The sequence below is a fragment of the Mastomys coucha genome, unplaced genomic scaffold, assembly GCF_008632895.1.
Source record: "Mastomys coucha isolate ucsf_1 unplaced genomic scaffold, UCSF_Mcou_1 pScaffold15, whole genome shotgun sequence".
Taxonomy (NCBI): Eukaryota; Metazoa; Chordata; class Mammalia; order Rodentia; family Muridae; genus Mastomys; species Mastomys coucha.
Window position 1 is genome coordinate 28,444,651 of NW_022196897.1, and position 18,821 is coordinate 28,463,471.

At 36.6% G+C, this 18,821-nt stretch overlaps 1 protein-coding gene and 1 pseudogene across 7 annotated transcripts in view; one reads left to right on the plus strand and one right to left on the minus strand.

The window, feature by feature from the left end:
- The window catches only part of LOC116090126, a 1,191,078-nt pseudogene that overhangs the window by 766,473 nt on the left and 405,784 nt on the right, over positions 1 to 18,821 (plus strand).
- Lrp1b (LDL receptor related protein 1B) overlaps positions 1 to 18,821 on the minus strand; it is a 1,939,581-nt gene that overhangs the window by 193,780 nt on the left and 1,726,980 nt on the right. For all 7 annotated transcript variants that reach the window (XM_031370139.1, XM_031370141.1, XM_031370138.1 and 4 more), the window contains 4 exons: positions 13,751 to 13,844; positions 6,406 to 6,522; positions 6,120 to 6,239; positions 4,602 to 4,721 (listed from right to left, as the gene is read on the minus strand). In XM_031370139.1, the coding sequence (XP_031225999.1) occupies positions 4,602 to 4,721; positions 6,120 to 6,239; positions 6,406 to 6,522; positions 13,751 to 13,844 (451 nt within the window). The remainder of the gene's footprint in view (positions 1 to 4,601; positions 4,722 to 6,119; positions 6,240 to 6,405; positions 6,523 to 13,750; positions 13,845 to 18,821) is intronic.

Below are 18,821 nucleotides of genomic sequence, written 5' to 3' on the forward strand. Positions count from 1 at the left end.
TTTGTTTTTTTGAGACAGGGTTTCTTTGTACAGCCCTGGCTGTCCTGGAACTCACTCTGTAGACCAGGGTGGCCTTGAACTCAGAAATTTGCCTGTCTCTGCTTCCCAATTGCTGGGATTAAAGGTATACACCACCACTGCCCAGCCATATCTTTCTTCTTACTTGTGGTTGAGATTGAGATGTGTTTAATCTTTGAGTTTCTGCTCCTGCTGCCCTGTCTACACCTGTTTCCAGGCTTTCCTACTTTGAAGTTGTCTTACCCCCTTGAAAGGGGTAAGTCCAGATAAACTCTCCCATAAATTGCTTTTGTGCATTTTTTTTATCACAACAAGAGAAAAGTAACAAATACAGAAGCTGGTATTTTACTGTGGGATGTTACTGTGAAAAAACCCGAACATCTTGGTTTTGGGGGGAATTTGAAAGGCTAGAAAAATGGTTGTATTCTATAAGTAAGCAATAATGGGCCATTCTAGTCAAAGATATTTTAGCATAGAATCTGTTTTTGTTTTTGTTGTTGGTGATGGTGGTAGTGTTCTTTTTTTTTTTCTTTTTTGTTTGTTGTTTGAGCATTTCCTGAGAACTTAACTAAGTTTAAGTTGAAACAAATAGACTGCATTCTTTGGAAGAGAAAATAAAAAGGCAGTATAATATATAGTCTGTACCACAGTTTCAAATGATTTACCTTCAACAAGTCTATAGTAAAAAACAACAGATGGGGCAGAAATCCAGAATATTTCAGATTGGAGAGGAGGGAATACCAAGAAAGTTATTGTTTCAGGCAAGGCTTGTGGCAACAGAATAGTTGTAATTTTTAACCAGGTTATTGCATTTAAGGAGAAGCTACCTTCTATGTGTTGACACTAAGGGAATGTTCAGTAAAAGACCCCATGTAGTTAAGGTTCTAATTTCAGGAAAACAGTCTATGAAGGTGTCAGTTCTAGAAAAGCAGCTGAGTACTGCAACTTCTACAAATAAGATTCAAGGTTTTGAGTATCCATCACAACTGGTAACCACGATAGAGAGCATCAATCCACTTAGGATTAAATTTAGTGGCATGGAAATTCAAAGAGTGAGGAAGTCTTGGGTCCTTCCTCCACCATTTCAGAGAGCTGCTGAAGCCAGAAAGCATGTGGTAAGGAAACTCCTGTGAAGATTTGATAGGACTTTTATGGAAGCCATGAAAGGGATGCCAGCAGTGCCAAAGCCATGAGACATTTGCTAATTATTGCTCCACACAGTGTACACAGTACAACCAACCCAAGAGAGAGAGAGCATGATGTACTCATCAAAGCTTGGGGGACTGAGCCATCTCCCCCTCGATACTGAAGATGGAGCTACAGGATTTGGTGTTAACCTTAACAGTTTGTACTCATGCATGGTCCATAATTTTCTCACTATTAGCCCATTCCACCTTTTGGAACATAAATGTATAATTTGTGTCATTGTATGTTGAAAGTATGGAATTTGCCTTTTGATTTTACATTAAGATTTTTACATTAAGGTTTTACATTAAGAAGTTGTCTTGAGTCTCTGTAGAAGAGACATGGGTCTTTAAAGAGGCAGAAAGCAGGAAAGATTGTTGGGAATTTTAAAGTTGGACTAAATGTATTTTGTATGATAAGCCTTTGGGTTCTACACAGTTCAATGTAGTTCAAGACATGGCCTTCATAGTCTCATGTATTTTTTTTAATACTTTTTTCCCATTTGGTTATATTTTCCATGAAACTTAACTGGCTAAGAAGAAAGAAATAAATCATGGAAGAGTTTTAAAATTCCTTGTCCCACGTTTGGTTTTCTCTCTCTGCTTCTACTATGCTTGCAGCTGCAGCTTGATCTATCAGACACCCTATTCTGCTGCAAGGCCTCCTCTTCTACCTTGGCTACCTCCCACATTGAATTGGTGGACTCTTATCCCTCCACAAGTGGTAAGACAATATAAAACTTAATAAGTTGCTTTTTATCAAGGTGTTTTATCACAGGAGAAAAATCTTAACCAATATACAACTCTTGGGCACATTTCCAAATGAATCTGTTTCATTATGTAGAGATACCTGCTTGCCTATGTTCACAGATGTTCTATTGGAAATAGCCTGAAAACAGAGTGGAAGAAAACACCTAAATATCCTTCTACTGATGAATGAAAAGTGAAAAGGTTGCATTTTTGCATAATGGTATATTTTTCCGCTATGTATAAAAACAAAATTCACAGGTGAATGGATGGAACTGGAAACAATCATGCTGAGTGAGGAAATACAGGATGATAAAAGATATATGGTTCACATAGTCAAAACTGCAGTTGTGAAGCACAGTGAATTTACACAAACTTTAGTGAACTGTATTACTTCATAGTGCTACTGCTCTTTAAAATCCAGCAAAACCCTATGCCTCCATCAAAGGAAGACAGGTGAATGCTGGGATGTGTGTATCTTATCACTTCGACAGGGAAGAAAACTATATGAACAAAAGGATTCTCAAGGTAAGGAGGTCCTTGTCATAGGAAGATAGTCCGTCTTCTTTTACTTTCTCTTGAAGAGTATTTTTAACTCATGCTAACCATGTGGGTAATTATGGCTGAAAGTCTTTTACAATAAGAAGATATTTATAAAAATGGGGAAATCCTTTTGAAGGGTAATATTTTGAATGGCAGTAATAAATAACAATTTGCTCTTATTTGTGCTAGAGCTGAGATTCACTCTTCTCAGCTTCATTCCAGGACCTAGAGCCTGAATATAGTTCAACTTGTATCTGACTCTGGGGTGAGCATAGTCCTCCTTCTGGTTTTCGTAAAACCTAATTAAAATGAACATCTATGAAAATGTTTACAGCAGAGGTTTATGATTTATTGTGCTTAATTTGCTAATGAGCTTTTAATAATTATATACAAATAAACTTTAGTAAGAAATGAATTAATTACTTCCCTGTACATATTTATATATTGAAATATCAGAAACAATAAGTCTCAAAATAACTAAAATATGTAATTTTATTTTATATGTTTCTATGTATGTATCTATGTTTGAGTGACTGAGCACACTTGCCATGGAACATGTATAGAAGCCAGAGGACCATTTTCTCAGGAAAGTCATTTACCTCTTGTACCCTTGTAAGATTCAGGGATAGAACTTTGGTCACCAGGCCTATATGGAAGCACCTCTATACTTTGCAATATCTTACCAGTCCTTAGCTCATAGCTTGCTATTGATATGTACATGTTGAAATAGTTCTTTGCTCCTTATGAACTTGGTCTAACTTTATGCCAACTGATTCCTTACTTTCATAAAGCAAGACAACTTCACTGAAATTTCCTGATCACAGATTAAAAAAACAATCACAACACATGCCAATCCATTGTATACTTCGGATTGATTATGCTCAATTTCATGATGAAATAAATGCACTGAAGGTTAAAAAAAAAAAAAAAAAATACTCCTAGAATGATCAAGCTGTGTTGGTATGTTTATAGCCAGCACATCTATTTTTATGAGGGGATAGTTATTCAAGCCATATGTACAGTTGGACTATATAATATGTCAAAAAAATCATGCAAAGATATATTTAAACTGTAGAAATTACTCTTTCGCCAATAAGTCATTAAAACTTAATACTTTATCCTATTTGCCTTGATTAAAAACCTTGCTCAAGCCATCACAGTTAACCAGATTGTGAAATTAATTTTTTGATTAAAGGCCCTAATAGTGGGGGAGTATTTATGAAGGGTACAGGTGGAAGCTTTATGATTAACCTTACATATGACATTCTGATAATATACAATGGTTGTGTGTTCTGAAGACATTTTTATGGAATATTATTAACAAAATAACTTAAAATCTCATTTTACTCTTCAATATAAGTGGAATTTCAGAACCTGATGATTTTAATTATTTTCCCAATGAGAAAACTTTGGAAATGCATTTACACAATTCTGAATAGCTTGGAAGTCTCATTATTCCATCTTTTCTAATCCATTACAAGTTTAAATGCTTTCTCTTTTCTGAAAGTCCAGTTGATGCATTTTCCAACAAAATGGATGAACTTAGTATTTAATATATATTGGTAAAAGGAATTGGACTTAGGAGCTAATCTTCATCCCATCTTGGTCTTGATACTTTCAAAAGAGGATACTTTTAAAGAACTAAGAACTATGCCATTCATTATCAGTTTTAAGGCACATAATTGCAAGTACTAACATTGCATAACAAACTATTGTTTCACAATCATTGTTATGTATGAAAATGGAAAAAAATTTATTCACTTTCCTACTCTTTCATCGTTTTTTGACATACTCCATGATTTTTGTAATCAGCTCATCCTTTGCATTTCCTTCTATCTTATCCTGTGTTGTCTGTAAAAAGTTCCTCAACTGCATTTCCTTTCGTTTTATTCTGTGCTTTGGTTAGACAGCTCACACACTTCATCCTTCTACCTCAGCCTATGTTTTCTGTAAACAGCTCATTTGAGTTTGTTGTGATTCTCAGAACAAAGGAACAAGTCTTGTCCATGTAAACCTGCTTCTGAGTTGTGTTCAGTCTTCTCCTCTGCTTGCAGTCTAGACTATGGCACCAGTGTACAGAGCTGAGTTCTCTAGCTGCGAAGCACTCACCACAGTTGGCCTCGTCAGATGCATCGGCGCAGTCCGGGTCCTCATCACAAACCCACAGCTTTGAGATGCAATGCTTCGTAGTCTTACATTGGAAATAGTCAGGAGAACAGCTGTTTTCAGCTTAAGAAGAAAATATCTGTTAATGTGTAACACTCAGCACGAAACAATATTTTATTTATTAAAAGCAATTAGACAAGTGTGAGAGATAGTTTAATGAAAACACCTTTTCATTAATGCAGAACTAAGCAGAGAAGAGTTAAATTTTATATTCCTCTAATGTGCACTCAATCCCCTCCCAACTGTAAATAGAAAGGAAACAGATTTGTGTTGTTATATGAATAAAATGAGCATTTTCAAAAGAATTATATGGTGTCTAGAAAGTACTTTCTATGATGCCGAATTCAGTCTCTCAAGATCACTTTTTTAATTTATCTTACATCTCATCTTTATTTAGTATATCATCCAAAAGGACTAAACTCAGAAGACATTAAAGGAAGGATGAACTAAATGGGTGATCAAATTTAAGAAAAGTCTTCAGGAATTGTGTGTAGTTTAGGAGGGAGTGATAAAGTCTTGACTCAGACTGTAAACTGCATCCCTGGCAGCATTTCTGGAGCCACTGTGCGAGGTGCCAGCTGTCCTAACTCTATTCAGAACTCAACATCTTAATCAAATTGCTGGATGACTGCACATTACTTACTGATAAAAGTTTTAGAGGACAAAATAAAACTTCAGCAGGACAGATGTATTCACTGCAGCTTTGTTGAAAACCTGAAATTTGACAGGTGTTCTATTCTACAGGTCCAGTGTGTGTGTGTGTGTGTGTGTGTGTGTGTGTGTGTGTGTGTGTGCGTGTGTCTACATGAATACATGACTATACACTCCTGCACGTGGAATAGAGTATTTTGCCTTCTTTTAAATATATTTAACTTTTGGATGGAGAAGAGAGCATAATGTGACAAGAATAAAAGTCATTCCAGTGTTAAGTAGACTTTAAGGATTACAATGTGAAGCATCACTTATAACTAGTTTTATTTTTATACTACATAATTTCAGCAGGTATTTCATGGGAGAAAAATATTATAATTAAAAAAGAACTGATTTTTCATAGCTCATTAATGAATAGTAGTACTAATTAATATTAATATTAAGTATAGGCATAAAGTACCTACACTTAATACGGGGGAGAGTTAATTTATGGGAAAGATCACCTACATTCAACTGCATGTGTGCTGCTTTGGTGCTCTGCTTTATGGTGACATGGGTGAGCTTATCCTCTTCATGCCTGCCACAGTCCCCAGGTCTCTCTCAAAATAAATATAGCTATATCTTTATTTTTCTCCCTCCTCTATGTAGAATTTGTTAAATAATGCAGTATTATTGGCATCATTTAGTCATTTCTTATCCAGTTTTTCTCCTGCTTGTTGTTTTTCTACATGACTATATGAAGATTAATTTTTGTTCTAGTATCAGATAAGAGTCAAAAGCCTAATCAGACAAGGCTTCTAAGTGACTTACGACAGTCCCTTTCATCTTCCTCATCACCACAATCATCTTGTCCATTACATCTAAGGTTCACTGGGATACATTTCTTGTTCTTGGTACACTTGAACTGACCTGCCAGGCAGATATGTGTATCTAAGACAAAGAGAACAAAATAATATGACCTGAGACCCAAGTCTGTATTTAAATCAGTGTAATAGTAAGAAATCAGCACACACACACACACACACACACACACACACACACACACACACACACACAGCCATAGCCATATAGCCAAGTTAGGACTTTAGTCACCTACCACAGTTAAGTTCATCTGAGTTGTCTCCACAGTCATTCTCCCCATCACAGATGAAAGCAGGGAGAGCACAGAGTCCTGTTCCACATTGAAATCGGCCTGGCTGACACTTGAATTCAGCTTGGAGAGAAAGCATAGAGGTATTGTAAATATCAGTCTATGTCCCTGACTCCTTAACCAAAACTTTTCTGATACTATTATGATATTTTCCAATGTATGTATCTCAAACATAAAGGGGAATGCTCAAATCTAGAGACCTATTAGAGCCTGGTAAACATCTAAGAAATGTGCAACCTAGATGTTCTCCCAACTTGACTTATTCTTTCCAAACTCACTTAGCAGAGGAGGAACTAGCAAAGTGTTACAAGAAAAACAGTAATTAAAAAAATAACTTGTGGGCTGCGAAGTTGAATCACAGTTGGTAAAATGTTGAGCAAGTTAGAGAACTTGAGTTCAAATTCTACGGCCCATGTGAGCATGATGGCTCACACTTACAATCCCAGTATTAGGACTGCAAATACAGGTTAATTTGTGAATGTTAGATAGTCAGTCTAACCTATTCACAGAGGTCCAGGTTAAGACCTTGCTTTATCTGAGGAGGAAACTAAACATTGGCCTCTTACCTCCATGTTTATATAACTTCACAGATGCATTCACACAAACACATGCATTCACACAAACACATGCAGGCACACACACACACACACACACACACACACACACGCACACGCACACGCACACACACACACACACACACACACACACACACACACACACATCCATCAGGAAAGCATCCAATAGTGATTTCATCTCACTGCAAGGCTGTTGATAAACTTATTAGAATAAAGAGTTTCTACTGTAGTTCCATTTTCTTAAAGAATTATATCTCCTTTCTATCTATGATGTACTTGTGGCATCAGCACACATTCTGTAGTGCTAACTGAATACCTCCGGTGTTCATCATATTTAGAACATGCTTTATTTCAATATTAAGTATATACAATGTTTTAATATAGTAAGTACTTTGCATATATTTACACTATTAAAATATATAATTTACACATGGTGACCTTTTCTCTTGAAATATAATTTGGCATTCTGTAACAAATACAGATCTACTGAGATCTCGTCTGTGTCAGGTGCTAAGGTAGACTTATCAATGCTGGCTTTTATTTATACAAATCATAGCCTTTCACATGACTATCACTATGACCATTTAAATGTTGGGGAACTATGCATTATTGTTATTAACAACTCATCCCCAAAAGGCACAATTTTCCAGAGGCAGACATAAGTTTCAGATCCAGATTTGACTCAGAAAATGTCACACAATTCATTATACTCACAATAAAGCACTATTTTTGGATCCATGATTCTCATGGATTATTTATTACTGAATGGTAGTTTAATACTAGGCTCATATTTTTGGTTGTGAGCCTAGCTTTTAAAACAGCTGAGCCATCTCTCCAGCTCTAGGCTTTTTATTAGCTCAAATTGAGGAATATTGGATAACTGAAATTTGAAACTTGGTTTTGGAAAAGCCAATCTCTCTATATATTTTACTTCCTTAATAAAAATTTCTAAAAATTTTTCATCAGTAAAATTTGTTAACTGAATTCAATGTTAAACTGCATTATATATACATATTCATTCTGCTTTTGTTTCCTGTTAGTTCACATACAATTTAGACAACTGGGGACCTGAACTCAGAGGTTACAAGTAGTGGTTGTTCCTCCTGAGGACCTGGATTTAGTTACTAGCAGTCACATGGCAGTTCACAACCTCTGTCACTCCAGGGCATCCAATATCCACTTTGGGCCACCACAGGCACTGTATGTATGTGGTATACAGACATACATGTAGATAAAATTTCTATACACAAAATAAATATGAATAAATCTTTATAAAAGCAACAAACAAACAGATTTGGAATCTAGTGTGATGTTATTATGTATCTTTGGAATGTAACATGAACTTGTAATGGCAAAGAATTTCTGATCACTGTGTTCACACAGATAGCACTATGTAAGTGTGACGCTTGGATCAAGCCTCCTTGCCTTCTTAGATGAGGTTGCAGGAACTCAGAATAAATATATACAAATTGTGGTGATGCAGCTACTCAGACACAAACCAGAATCCAGGGCTGGAGGGATAGGTCTGCAGTTAAGAGCACAGATTGTTCTTCTAGAGGTCCTATATTCAGTTCGCAGCAGCCAAATTTATTTATATACTAATGATAACAAAATGTAATTTGAAAATAATAATAAACTACTTGTAAAGCATGGAATTAAACGTTTCCATTAGGTTAGATGAGAAACTGATCTCCAAAGCCTGGGTAACAACAACAAAATTAGAAAAAGGTCAGCAAATCAAACAAAATGTATTTAAAAAAAATGAAACAATCACAATAGAAAATACAATCTATGAAAATGGAGAAATGTTTAGAAAGTAAATATTCTAATTATGGACTAATATTCTAAATGTATGATAAAATCAACTTGAAATAAAATAACAAACCAGGAAATTTTAAGAATGGGCTAAGTACTTAAATAGAAAAAAACTGTTAAAAGATATCATTAATTACAAAGGGACTAAATATTAAAACCAAAATGAGATATAAGCTCGAGTCTATTAAAAATGGGCACTATTTTTAAAAGACACCGAATATTAAATATTGACCAAATGTTGAGAAAGGGACTATTTTTGTTATATTGTTGATAACAATAGAAATTAGGACATAACATGGGAATTTATGGGGTGCTTCCTCAAAAGTGAAATAGAACTGTCATTTTATTTCGTGGTTCTGATATATGTACACGTACACTGTAAATCTGTTAGCATCTCAGTATTTTCTGCAGTGTTGCTTCTGGCAGCTCACTAAGTGATGACCTTACATGCAGAATGACAGATGTCTAAAGACATCTTGCAGATAAACATTGAAATGTCATTCAGGCTTAAGTAAGGAGGAAATCTCATTTGTGACAATTTGTATGAGCCTAAAGAGCACTAATTATGTCATGTACCCCAAGTATAGAAATAGGAACTATTTTTTCATGTCACTGATATATACATGTACTGGCTGGATTTGTGTGTCAACTTGACACAGGCTGGAGTTATCACAGAGACAGGAGCTTCAGTTGAGGAAATGCCTCCATGAAATTCAGCTGTAAGGCATTTTCTCAATTAGTGATCAAGTGGGGAGGGCCCCTTGTGGGTGATGCCATCCCTGGGCTGGAAGTCTTGGGTTCTATAAGAAAGCAAGCTGAGCAAGCCAGGGGAAGCAAGCCAGTAAGTAACATCCCTCCATGGCCTCTGCATCAGCTTCTGCTTCCTGACCTGCTTGAGTTCCAGTCCTGACTTCCTTTAGTGCTGAACAACAATGTGGAAATGTAAGCTCAATAAACCCTTTCCTCTCCAACTTGCTTCTTGATCATGATGTTTGTGCAGGAATAGAAACATGGACAAAGAAAATAAAGTTTTAAAACAACAACAACAAAAAATCCAAGCTCATGAAAGCAATGAGTTAAATAGGAGCTCTTAGGGCTAGGGAGAAGAAGACTGGAGAGATAGTAAAAAAAGGACATAAGAGACTCAACTAGCAAGATGAATAAGTTCCAGAGATTGATGACACACCATAACGCCTATGTTTAGTAACAACATATTTTATACTTGATGATTGCTAAGAAAGATGTTTCATGTTCTCGACAAAATAATGAGCACATAAGATACCGTACATGCCAAATGGCTTGAATAGACCATTTAACATATATATATATATATATATATATATATATATATATACACACACATGTATATATGTGTATGATATATGTCATCACTATATATATATATTTTTTTCACTGTTTATATATTTACTGCTTAATTAAAACACAAAATTCAAATACACATGTTTTACTAGGATCAGTACTACACACCAGCTTTCCAACAGCAGTGCATCTTCTCTGAATTTTTCAAACAAACATAAATATTTGACCACGTATATTATGAAAGTTTGTCCCTGGGAGGAACTCTTATTAACTCCATACCTCTGTAGTTAACTTTCCACATCAGTGGGTAACATGATAGTTCAAATTTGTACATAGAATTCAGAAGGTACAAATACTGAAGAGAAAAACCACTGTGATGCTGACTGCTCTAGGTACTGAGCATGCTGAGTTTTGTTTTCCTCGGCAATAGTGGCTCTGGGCAGTAAAGGTAAAGGCCATCTCAAAACATTAACAGGAGCATTCCAATTTTTTCAACCTATAAAGTCAAATTGTATTTACTTTATTTACTACATCATGGGAAACCTTTTATTACTAATTATTTTATTTATTTAAATTCCAAATGTTGTTTTTCTCCCAGGTTTCACCTCTGCAAAATCCCTCTCCCTTTTGGCTCTAAGAGGGTGATTCCCCAACCCACCCACTACCACCTCACCCCTCTAGCATCTACCTTCACTGGGGAGACAAGCCTCTACAGGACCAAGTGCCTCCATACCATTGATGCCAGATAAGGAAGTCCTCTGCTCCATATGTAGTAGGAACCATGGAGTAAATAATATGTACTCTTTGGTTGGTGGTTTAGTCTCTGGGAGCTCTGAAGAGTCTGGGTGTCTGTTTGTTTGTTTGCTTATTTGATATTGTTCTTCTTCCTATGTGGTTGCAATGCTGTTCAGCTTCTTCAGTCCTTCCCCTAACTCTTCCACTGGGATCCCTGGGCTCAGTTCTATGGTTAGCTGTGAGTATCTGCATCTGTATTAGTCAAGGACTGGCAGAGCCTCTAAGAGGACATCTACACCAATCTCCTTTCTGCAAGTACTTCTTGGCATCAGCAATAGTGTAGGGGTTTGGTGTCAGCAGATAGGATGGATGCAAAGGTGGTATGGTCTCTCGATGGCCCTTCTTCAGTCTCTGCTCCATTTTTTGTCTCTGTGTTTCCTTTAGACAGGAACAATTCTGGGTAAAAGATTTTTGAGATGGGTAGATGACCCCATCACTCAACTGGGGGACATGTCTATCTACTGATGGTGGTCTCTTCATGTTCTATCTCCCCATTGTTAGTATTTCAGCTATGTCATACCCATGGGGCCCAGAGGAGCCTCTGGCATCCCTGGCATCTGGGCCTCTGGACTTCTCTCCTATCTCTTCCCATACCTGATCCTGCTCCCTTTTACCCACCTCCCAACTCTCCCCCACCCAGTTACCTCCCTCCCTCTACCTCCTGTGATTATTTTCTTCCCCTTTCTAAGTGGAATTGAAGCATTCACAATTTGGCGTTCTTTCTTGTTAAGCTTCATATGGTCTGCGAGTTATATCATAAGACTCAGAGATTTTGGGCTAACATGCACTTATGAGTGAATACATACCATGTTTGTCTTTTTTAATCTAGGTTACCTCTTTTAGGATGATATTTTCTAGTTCTGTCCATTTGCCTGCAAAATTCATGAAGTCATCATTTTTAAAATCTGAGTAGTATTCCATTGTGTAAATGTACCATATTTTCTGTGTTCATTCTTCTCTTGAGGGACATCTGGTTTGTTTCCAACTTCTGGCTTTTAAAAATAAGGCTGCTAAGGACATTCCTATGTCATTTTATATGTTGGAGCATCTTTTGGGTATATGTCCAAAAGTGGTCTTGCTGTGTCTTCAGGTAGAACTATTTCCAATTTTCTGAGGAACCACCAGCTTGCAATGCCACCAACAACGGAGGAGTGTTCCTTTCTCCACATTGACACCAACATCTGCTGTCACCTGAGTTTTTGATCTTAGCAATTTTGACTGGTATGAGGTGGAATCTCAGAGTCATTTTAATTTATATTTCCCTGATGATTAAGGATGTTGAACATTTCTTTAGGTGCTTTTGGCAATTAAAGATTCCTCAGTTGAGAATTCTTTATTCAGCTCTGTACTCCAAATTGGGTTACTTGATTTTCTGGAGTTCTTACCATGTTACCATGTTAATCGTGAATTTACAGAAGAGCATGAGCATGGGAGATCTCTCCATCTTCTGAGGTTGTCTTCCATCTCTTTCTTCAGAGAATTGAAATTCTGGTCATACAGATCTTTTACTGGTTAGACTTACACCAAGATATTTTACATTAGTTGTAACTATTGTATAGTGTGTTGTTTATGGTAAACCATTTTTTTATTGTGAATAAAATAGCTTTCTTATAAAAAAGGAGTCACCATCACCCATGTGATTCCTTCTTTTGGCATTTTTTCTAATTCTAAAACTTTTAATAAGAATAATTTGATCATGAATTTATACCTAGTATCCTCAAGTCTTTCTGCTCATGAATTGTCTAGCACATTGAAAATAAATCAAAGACAATATTTTTTCAAATCAAACATACAAAATATTACAAAAATAATAGCTTCCATTTTATTTCTCATCAAAGTGATGGCTTATTGCTTTCCACATGCAAGAAAATATGTGAAACAACTTTCAGTGTATTAAGTTGATAGTGCCAAGAAGATGAAACAGGGTTCATTTAAATAACTATCTGAAAATGCAAAGCAGCTTTATAGTTGATGTTAGAAAATTCTACAGAAGTAAATAACTGCCTTTCACTTAGACAATAGTCCCTCTCTTCAGTGCTAGCCTTAGGATCTTGAAACTCTATTGTCAAGGCCAATCAAGGACAACTCATGGCTCAATTGTCAAATCAAAGTCAGGACAACCACGCACTGAGACATAGTAGGAGTTATTGGGATTGACTGTAAGTATCCTCACCTTGACAGCGAAGGATTGAAGTGACCTACGTAGTGAACTATAATAGGATTTCCAGAGAGACTTCTGATTGCCCATCACCACCTAAGTGAGCAATGATTGCTAACTTAGAAGCTGTAACCACAGCAATCACACTCAGGATCCATTTTACTGTAGCTGATAAGGGCAGATTAAATCTTACAGTAAATAAAAATTAGCATTGAAAAGTCTGACTCCTCAAGAATTTTTAAGCTTTCGATAGTGACAGAGAAGATACAAGCTTCTATCTATTATATGTAAAAGGATTTCTATGTCTTTCCCATTTGCCTTTCATATTTGGCAAATATCATAGCAATTTCTGTATTACTGACCATTGTTAACCCAAAAAAAAACAAACAAAACAAAACAAAACAAAACAAAAAAAAACAACCAACCAAACAAAAACTATAGACAAAACAAAGGCATTGCAATCATTTCTCTTTACATAGTTTAAAGAATTCCAAGTTAAAACTTTCCTATTTCAAAGATGGGAGTCAAAGATGGGAGTTTATGAAAAAATACATTAGTCTAAGTCTACATCTACAAGTCTAGAATGTTAAGAACTTTAAAATCTAAACCAGATGTTCAGAATACTCACGACAGTCATCAGGTTCATCAGATCCATCACCACAGTCATCCACAGTGTCACATTTCCACCAGAAAGGGATGCATTTATCAGTTTTGCATCGAAACTTAAAAAAACAATGGGGGAGAATGTTGATAAGCATAACACATGTATAAGAAGGATTCATGTACAACCTGGTCAGCCGCACATATTGGCATACTGTAATTATGAGCATGCATGGTCTTAGAGATTAAACAATGAGGAAAGAATGAATGAACCTCAACACATTCAGCCAGGAAATTTCACTGCTCAGAACATCCTGGGTGTTAAATCCTGGGTAACTGTCACCCTTGGTTGACTTACAATGCCTCCAAACAGGCTCATGCATTTCCATATTGTCTCAATAGCTGTTTCACTCACAATAGGTCAGGTAAGTAGCTATTACAGAGAATGGCCATAAAAGTCTCAAACATTTATCTAGTCCCATATAGATAATGTCTGTCAAATACTAAACAAGGTAAAAATGACCAAGGCTATCAGGAAGAGATATCAACATCAAATAATTAAATAAATTTGATTTAATTGAAGAGAATTACATAATAATCTTCATGACTTCAGCAAAAATCATGCCAGCTTTCATTCTTCAGATACTGTGTATAGGTAAACCTGGAAGATTCTTCCAGCTGAATAATCACAATACTGTAATTTTATGAATGTTCTCAAACAACAAGAAAAAAAAAAAACAAAAAACCCACAACTACCAAAGATCAGAATTTGTAGCTGCCTACATAAATATTGTTATTTCTGCAAGACTACTTCAGTACAGTTATTTTTTCAAATATTAGAATTATTTGAAAACATATACAATAGAAGGTAGTATGCCCAGAGAACAATTATAAACAATTATATGTGTATGAAAATTTCTTAATAGAACCTATTATATGAACAACTAATTCATGTTAACTGCTTTAAATGTGTATGATTTCGAAAGGTAAGAAGAGGGAATTTACATTAAAGGTGGACAGATTAAGCTGAAATAGTCTCTGTTGATTTTATTTCATTGGTGTATTTATTCACTTGTTGTTTTGTTTATACTTAAAGCAGGAACTAACTCAGTAGCCAGAACAAACCTTGAACTCATCATAATACTTCCAAGTACTAGGATCAAAAATATGACAAAAAGAAAGAAGAAAGGAAGGAGGGAAGGAAGGAAGGAATAAAAAGGAAAAGGTAAAAAGAAACACAGAAGATATTTATGTAATAAATTTTAATATGAAATGTTAACATTCTACTCACTGAAAACTCCAAAGTCAAATGCTATTTGTTTACAAATCCTTCCATTTAAAATGCCTAAAGTAGCCATGGGAAAGGCAAATTGTAGAAAGGTGGATTGGGAAAATTTAATTCAACCATGACTTTTGGATTAACTATGAAAGAGAAGATGATTAAGGAAAATAGTAGCTGCCATTCTTTCATTGCAATATTGGCTTATAGGCAATTGGGCTTATTAAGAGAAACTTCAAGAAGTCACAGCTTACTTTTCATATGATGAAGGCATTCTGACCCTCAGTGGGACCAGTAGGTCAGAGCATAAAACTGTTTACTCATTTGTCTTTTTTGGTTTTGTTTGGTTTTGTTTTGTCTCATTTAGCACAGGATTCCATAAAACTTGGTTAAGTAGCTGAGTATGGCCTTGAACTTCTGTTCCTCTGGCCTCTACAACCCATATGTGAGAATATAGCTAAGCATCTTCCACATCAGATGTTAAGGTGACACTGGGGATTGATCTATACATGAGGCAAACATTTTACCCACTTAGAATTCCATGCCACAAACTGAGTTTAATGCTAGCTTCACGTCTGTACAATTATTCACAGTAACTCAAAGGCTCAGTCAATTTGATACTTAGTGATCATGGGGCAGTGCAACAATTTACTTCTTACTAATATTTAAATGAAAAGAAAGCAAATTTTGGAAACAGAGAACCCATGTCTCTAATAGGTGACAATAAATCACTAAAAGTAAGTAATAAACAAATGTAGTCAATCTTTTCTGGCCATCAAATTATAATTTTTACTTGTTTGAGACGTGTTCTCATCGTGTAGCTCTGCCTGTGTTGGAATTTGCTATGTATACCTGATTGGCATTTACCTCAAATAGATGAAATTTCCTCTGCCCCCCCAACCACTTGAATTAAAGGTACATGCCACTACACCCAGCTTCTTCTTTATTTTATTTTTTAAAAAAGCAAGCTTATATTAATTCAGATTTGGAAACCTTGAGTGAATTCATTTGTAAAAGTGATTTTATTTCTGAAATATCATACATTAATTCTCATGCAAAGGACTTGGCATGGAAAACTGTAACATGAAAATTTTGCTTTGGTTCAATTATCTTTAATAGAAATGGATATAAAATCTGTTTGTTAATTTAAAATGCAATTGCTTTAGTAAGAAAGTCTCTGTTGTTAGCAAGTGCTGAATGAGTCCAGATAGCACGGAGCTGATTCTGGATAGAATTATAAATACAAGAGTGAATTTTATTCTTGTAGTAATTTGGGAAGGGATAGAAAATTACTAGCCTTAGGGGAAATATTTCTATTCAACTGATTTTCTATAATTTTCTTAGCCTGTGGTCATGTCTGTTGTGTTTTTCATAAGTTACCAGAGAGGAAAAATACCTTTATAGACAGTCGACACTCTGGGGAGATGAGGCTAAGTCTGAAGGCAATTGCCCTGAACATTAAATATTTCCAGTCATTACAGTATATCAAAGCATATATGTGAGAGGATTCCATGTCCTCTGAGTAACTTCAAAGTATTCCCAGTTATGAAGGGGAAATTTCTAATACATATTTAAAATCACTAAATATATTTGACTTAAATAATAAACGGTGGGAATTACATATAATATGAGATTCTGCTCTCATTTCAATCTTAAGAACATAAAGGGAATTTAAGTAAAAGAAACTATAATAAAGCATGTTAACATTACTTTGAATGATAACTAACATTTTACTTTTAGATTTCTTCTATTTCACCTGTAGACTTCATTTTTTCATATTTAAATTCAATAATATTTAGAATAAAAAATATAAAATACAACCACATTAAAAATAAAAATATAAAAGAAGACAGCCCCACCCCTTCCTGTGGGACCTTTAAAGGCAGCCTGGCTTCTGGCTTTAAAGGCAGCCTGGCTTCTGGTTGAGATAGGTTTAAAACCCAGGTGAGCCAGCAGGTAATCCTGCAAGGAAAGGTAGGTGTTTTGCCACGCTCCTAGACACCAGGCTCCTGACAAGAGGCCTCAGCTCTCCATAATTCTGTGGCCATCAGTCATGTAAGGGCAACGCCCCAAACCCTTCCACAGGTAGAGGATGTGACCACAGATCATGTAGCCTAAAGACAGATCTCCACTTTAATGAGGTACCTAAAGACTTGAAAGGCTTAGCCAATTAAGCTCTCCTTCCAAGACACTGCTCCCTGCAAAAGGTAATTAACCTCAGAGAAGTAGTGTACGGTTTTACTCATCACAACTCGCCACCAAGGCAATAAATGCCTTAAAACCCTGACTGGTGTTCAATGCCCCAGTGTAGGGGAATACCAGAGCGGGAGGATGGGAGTGGGTGGGTCGGGGAGCACCCCCATAGAGGCAGGGGAGAGAGGATATGATAGGAGGTTTCTGAAGGGGAGACCTGGAAAGAGGAAAACATTTGAAATATAAATAAAGAAAATATCCAAGGAAAAAATCAGAATAGAAAACAAACAAACAAAAAACAAACAAAAAAACATTGACTGTTTCTTCTCTTTGTGATCCGCCTTGGGGAACAATGGAGCAGGTCTTCCTCTAAGGAGCCCTGTCTAATCTCCCACATGAGGCTGCACTCCCAGCCATTGACTCCACCAAGCAAAGCTGCCCACCAAACAAGCCAAGGACTCTCTCCAGCCAGAGCTCTCCTCCCACCCTTTTGTCTTCAGCCCTGGGCTAGAGCCAGCTCCGCTCTCAACTCATCCAACAGTGTCTATGGTGCCCAAGAGTCTGAGAACCTGCTGTCCTGGGCCTACATGCTGGTCTCCCCCCTTATTCCACCCCCAGTAATTCAGGCAGTCTGTCAGACCTCTGATTGTTCTTCCCCAACCCTGGAGCCACAGCCTCTTACAGCTGATGCCTGCCTGGCCACAGAGTGGGGAATAAGCGATCAAAACCCCCATGTCCTGCCTCTCTGAGCAGGCCAAGTAGGAGCTGATACAGGACCCCACTTTAACCCACACCTTGCACTTGGACTTAAGGAGCAGTCCAGTGAGCCTGGAGCAAGTGGAGCTGTCTCTCCCTCTCGCCCCATTCAAGTTTGAGACGTGTAGATGCTATTTATGCTCTCCTCACTCAAAGCACACCATGGTACACTAATTATATAGTGAACTATGACTGTGATGTTGTTCGTGATGGCGAATTAACTATTTGAGTGGGTGTAATCACCAGTAATTTTGAAAACTATAGGAAGAAGGGTAGCTAAGGGAAATAAATGAGAGAAGGGGAGTACTCTCTATTAATTTCGTTAAAGAAAGTAAGCAAGAGATAGAATCCTGTTGCAGCATTTCTCTGTCCAATCACATAAGGGCAGTGACAGACCTGTGATTAGACAGGAATAGAGAGGAGAAGCTAGAAGTTGAGGAGGAAAAAGAGCAGAGAGAGGAAGGTAGAGAAGATCATGGAGACAGAGGAAGATGACCATTCAGACCCTATGTGGTTATAACAACCAGGCTAAGATTTTTACACAGTTAGATTAATTGGGTCAAAACATTGTCTTTATCATTTGACACTGAAATTATTGTATTGGCATTTTGTAATTGTGATCTTGTTATTATATAAACCTGATTAGATAATTAAGCCTTAAGAGTCATGCTTTACTGGGTACTAGGCGTTAGATGAATGATTGTGGGGGTGTGTAAAGCATTGCATGTGAGCAAGATGTTGCCGTTAGCTGGGAAAAAATAGGAAGAGCCCACTGGGACATAGTGTTGTGGCCGGATGGTACCAGTGCTAGAACATGGTCCGGCGGGAGAGAGAGTTTGCGGGGTGGATTAATTTTTTTTTTTTTTTTTTT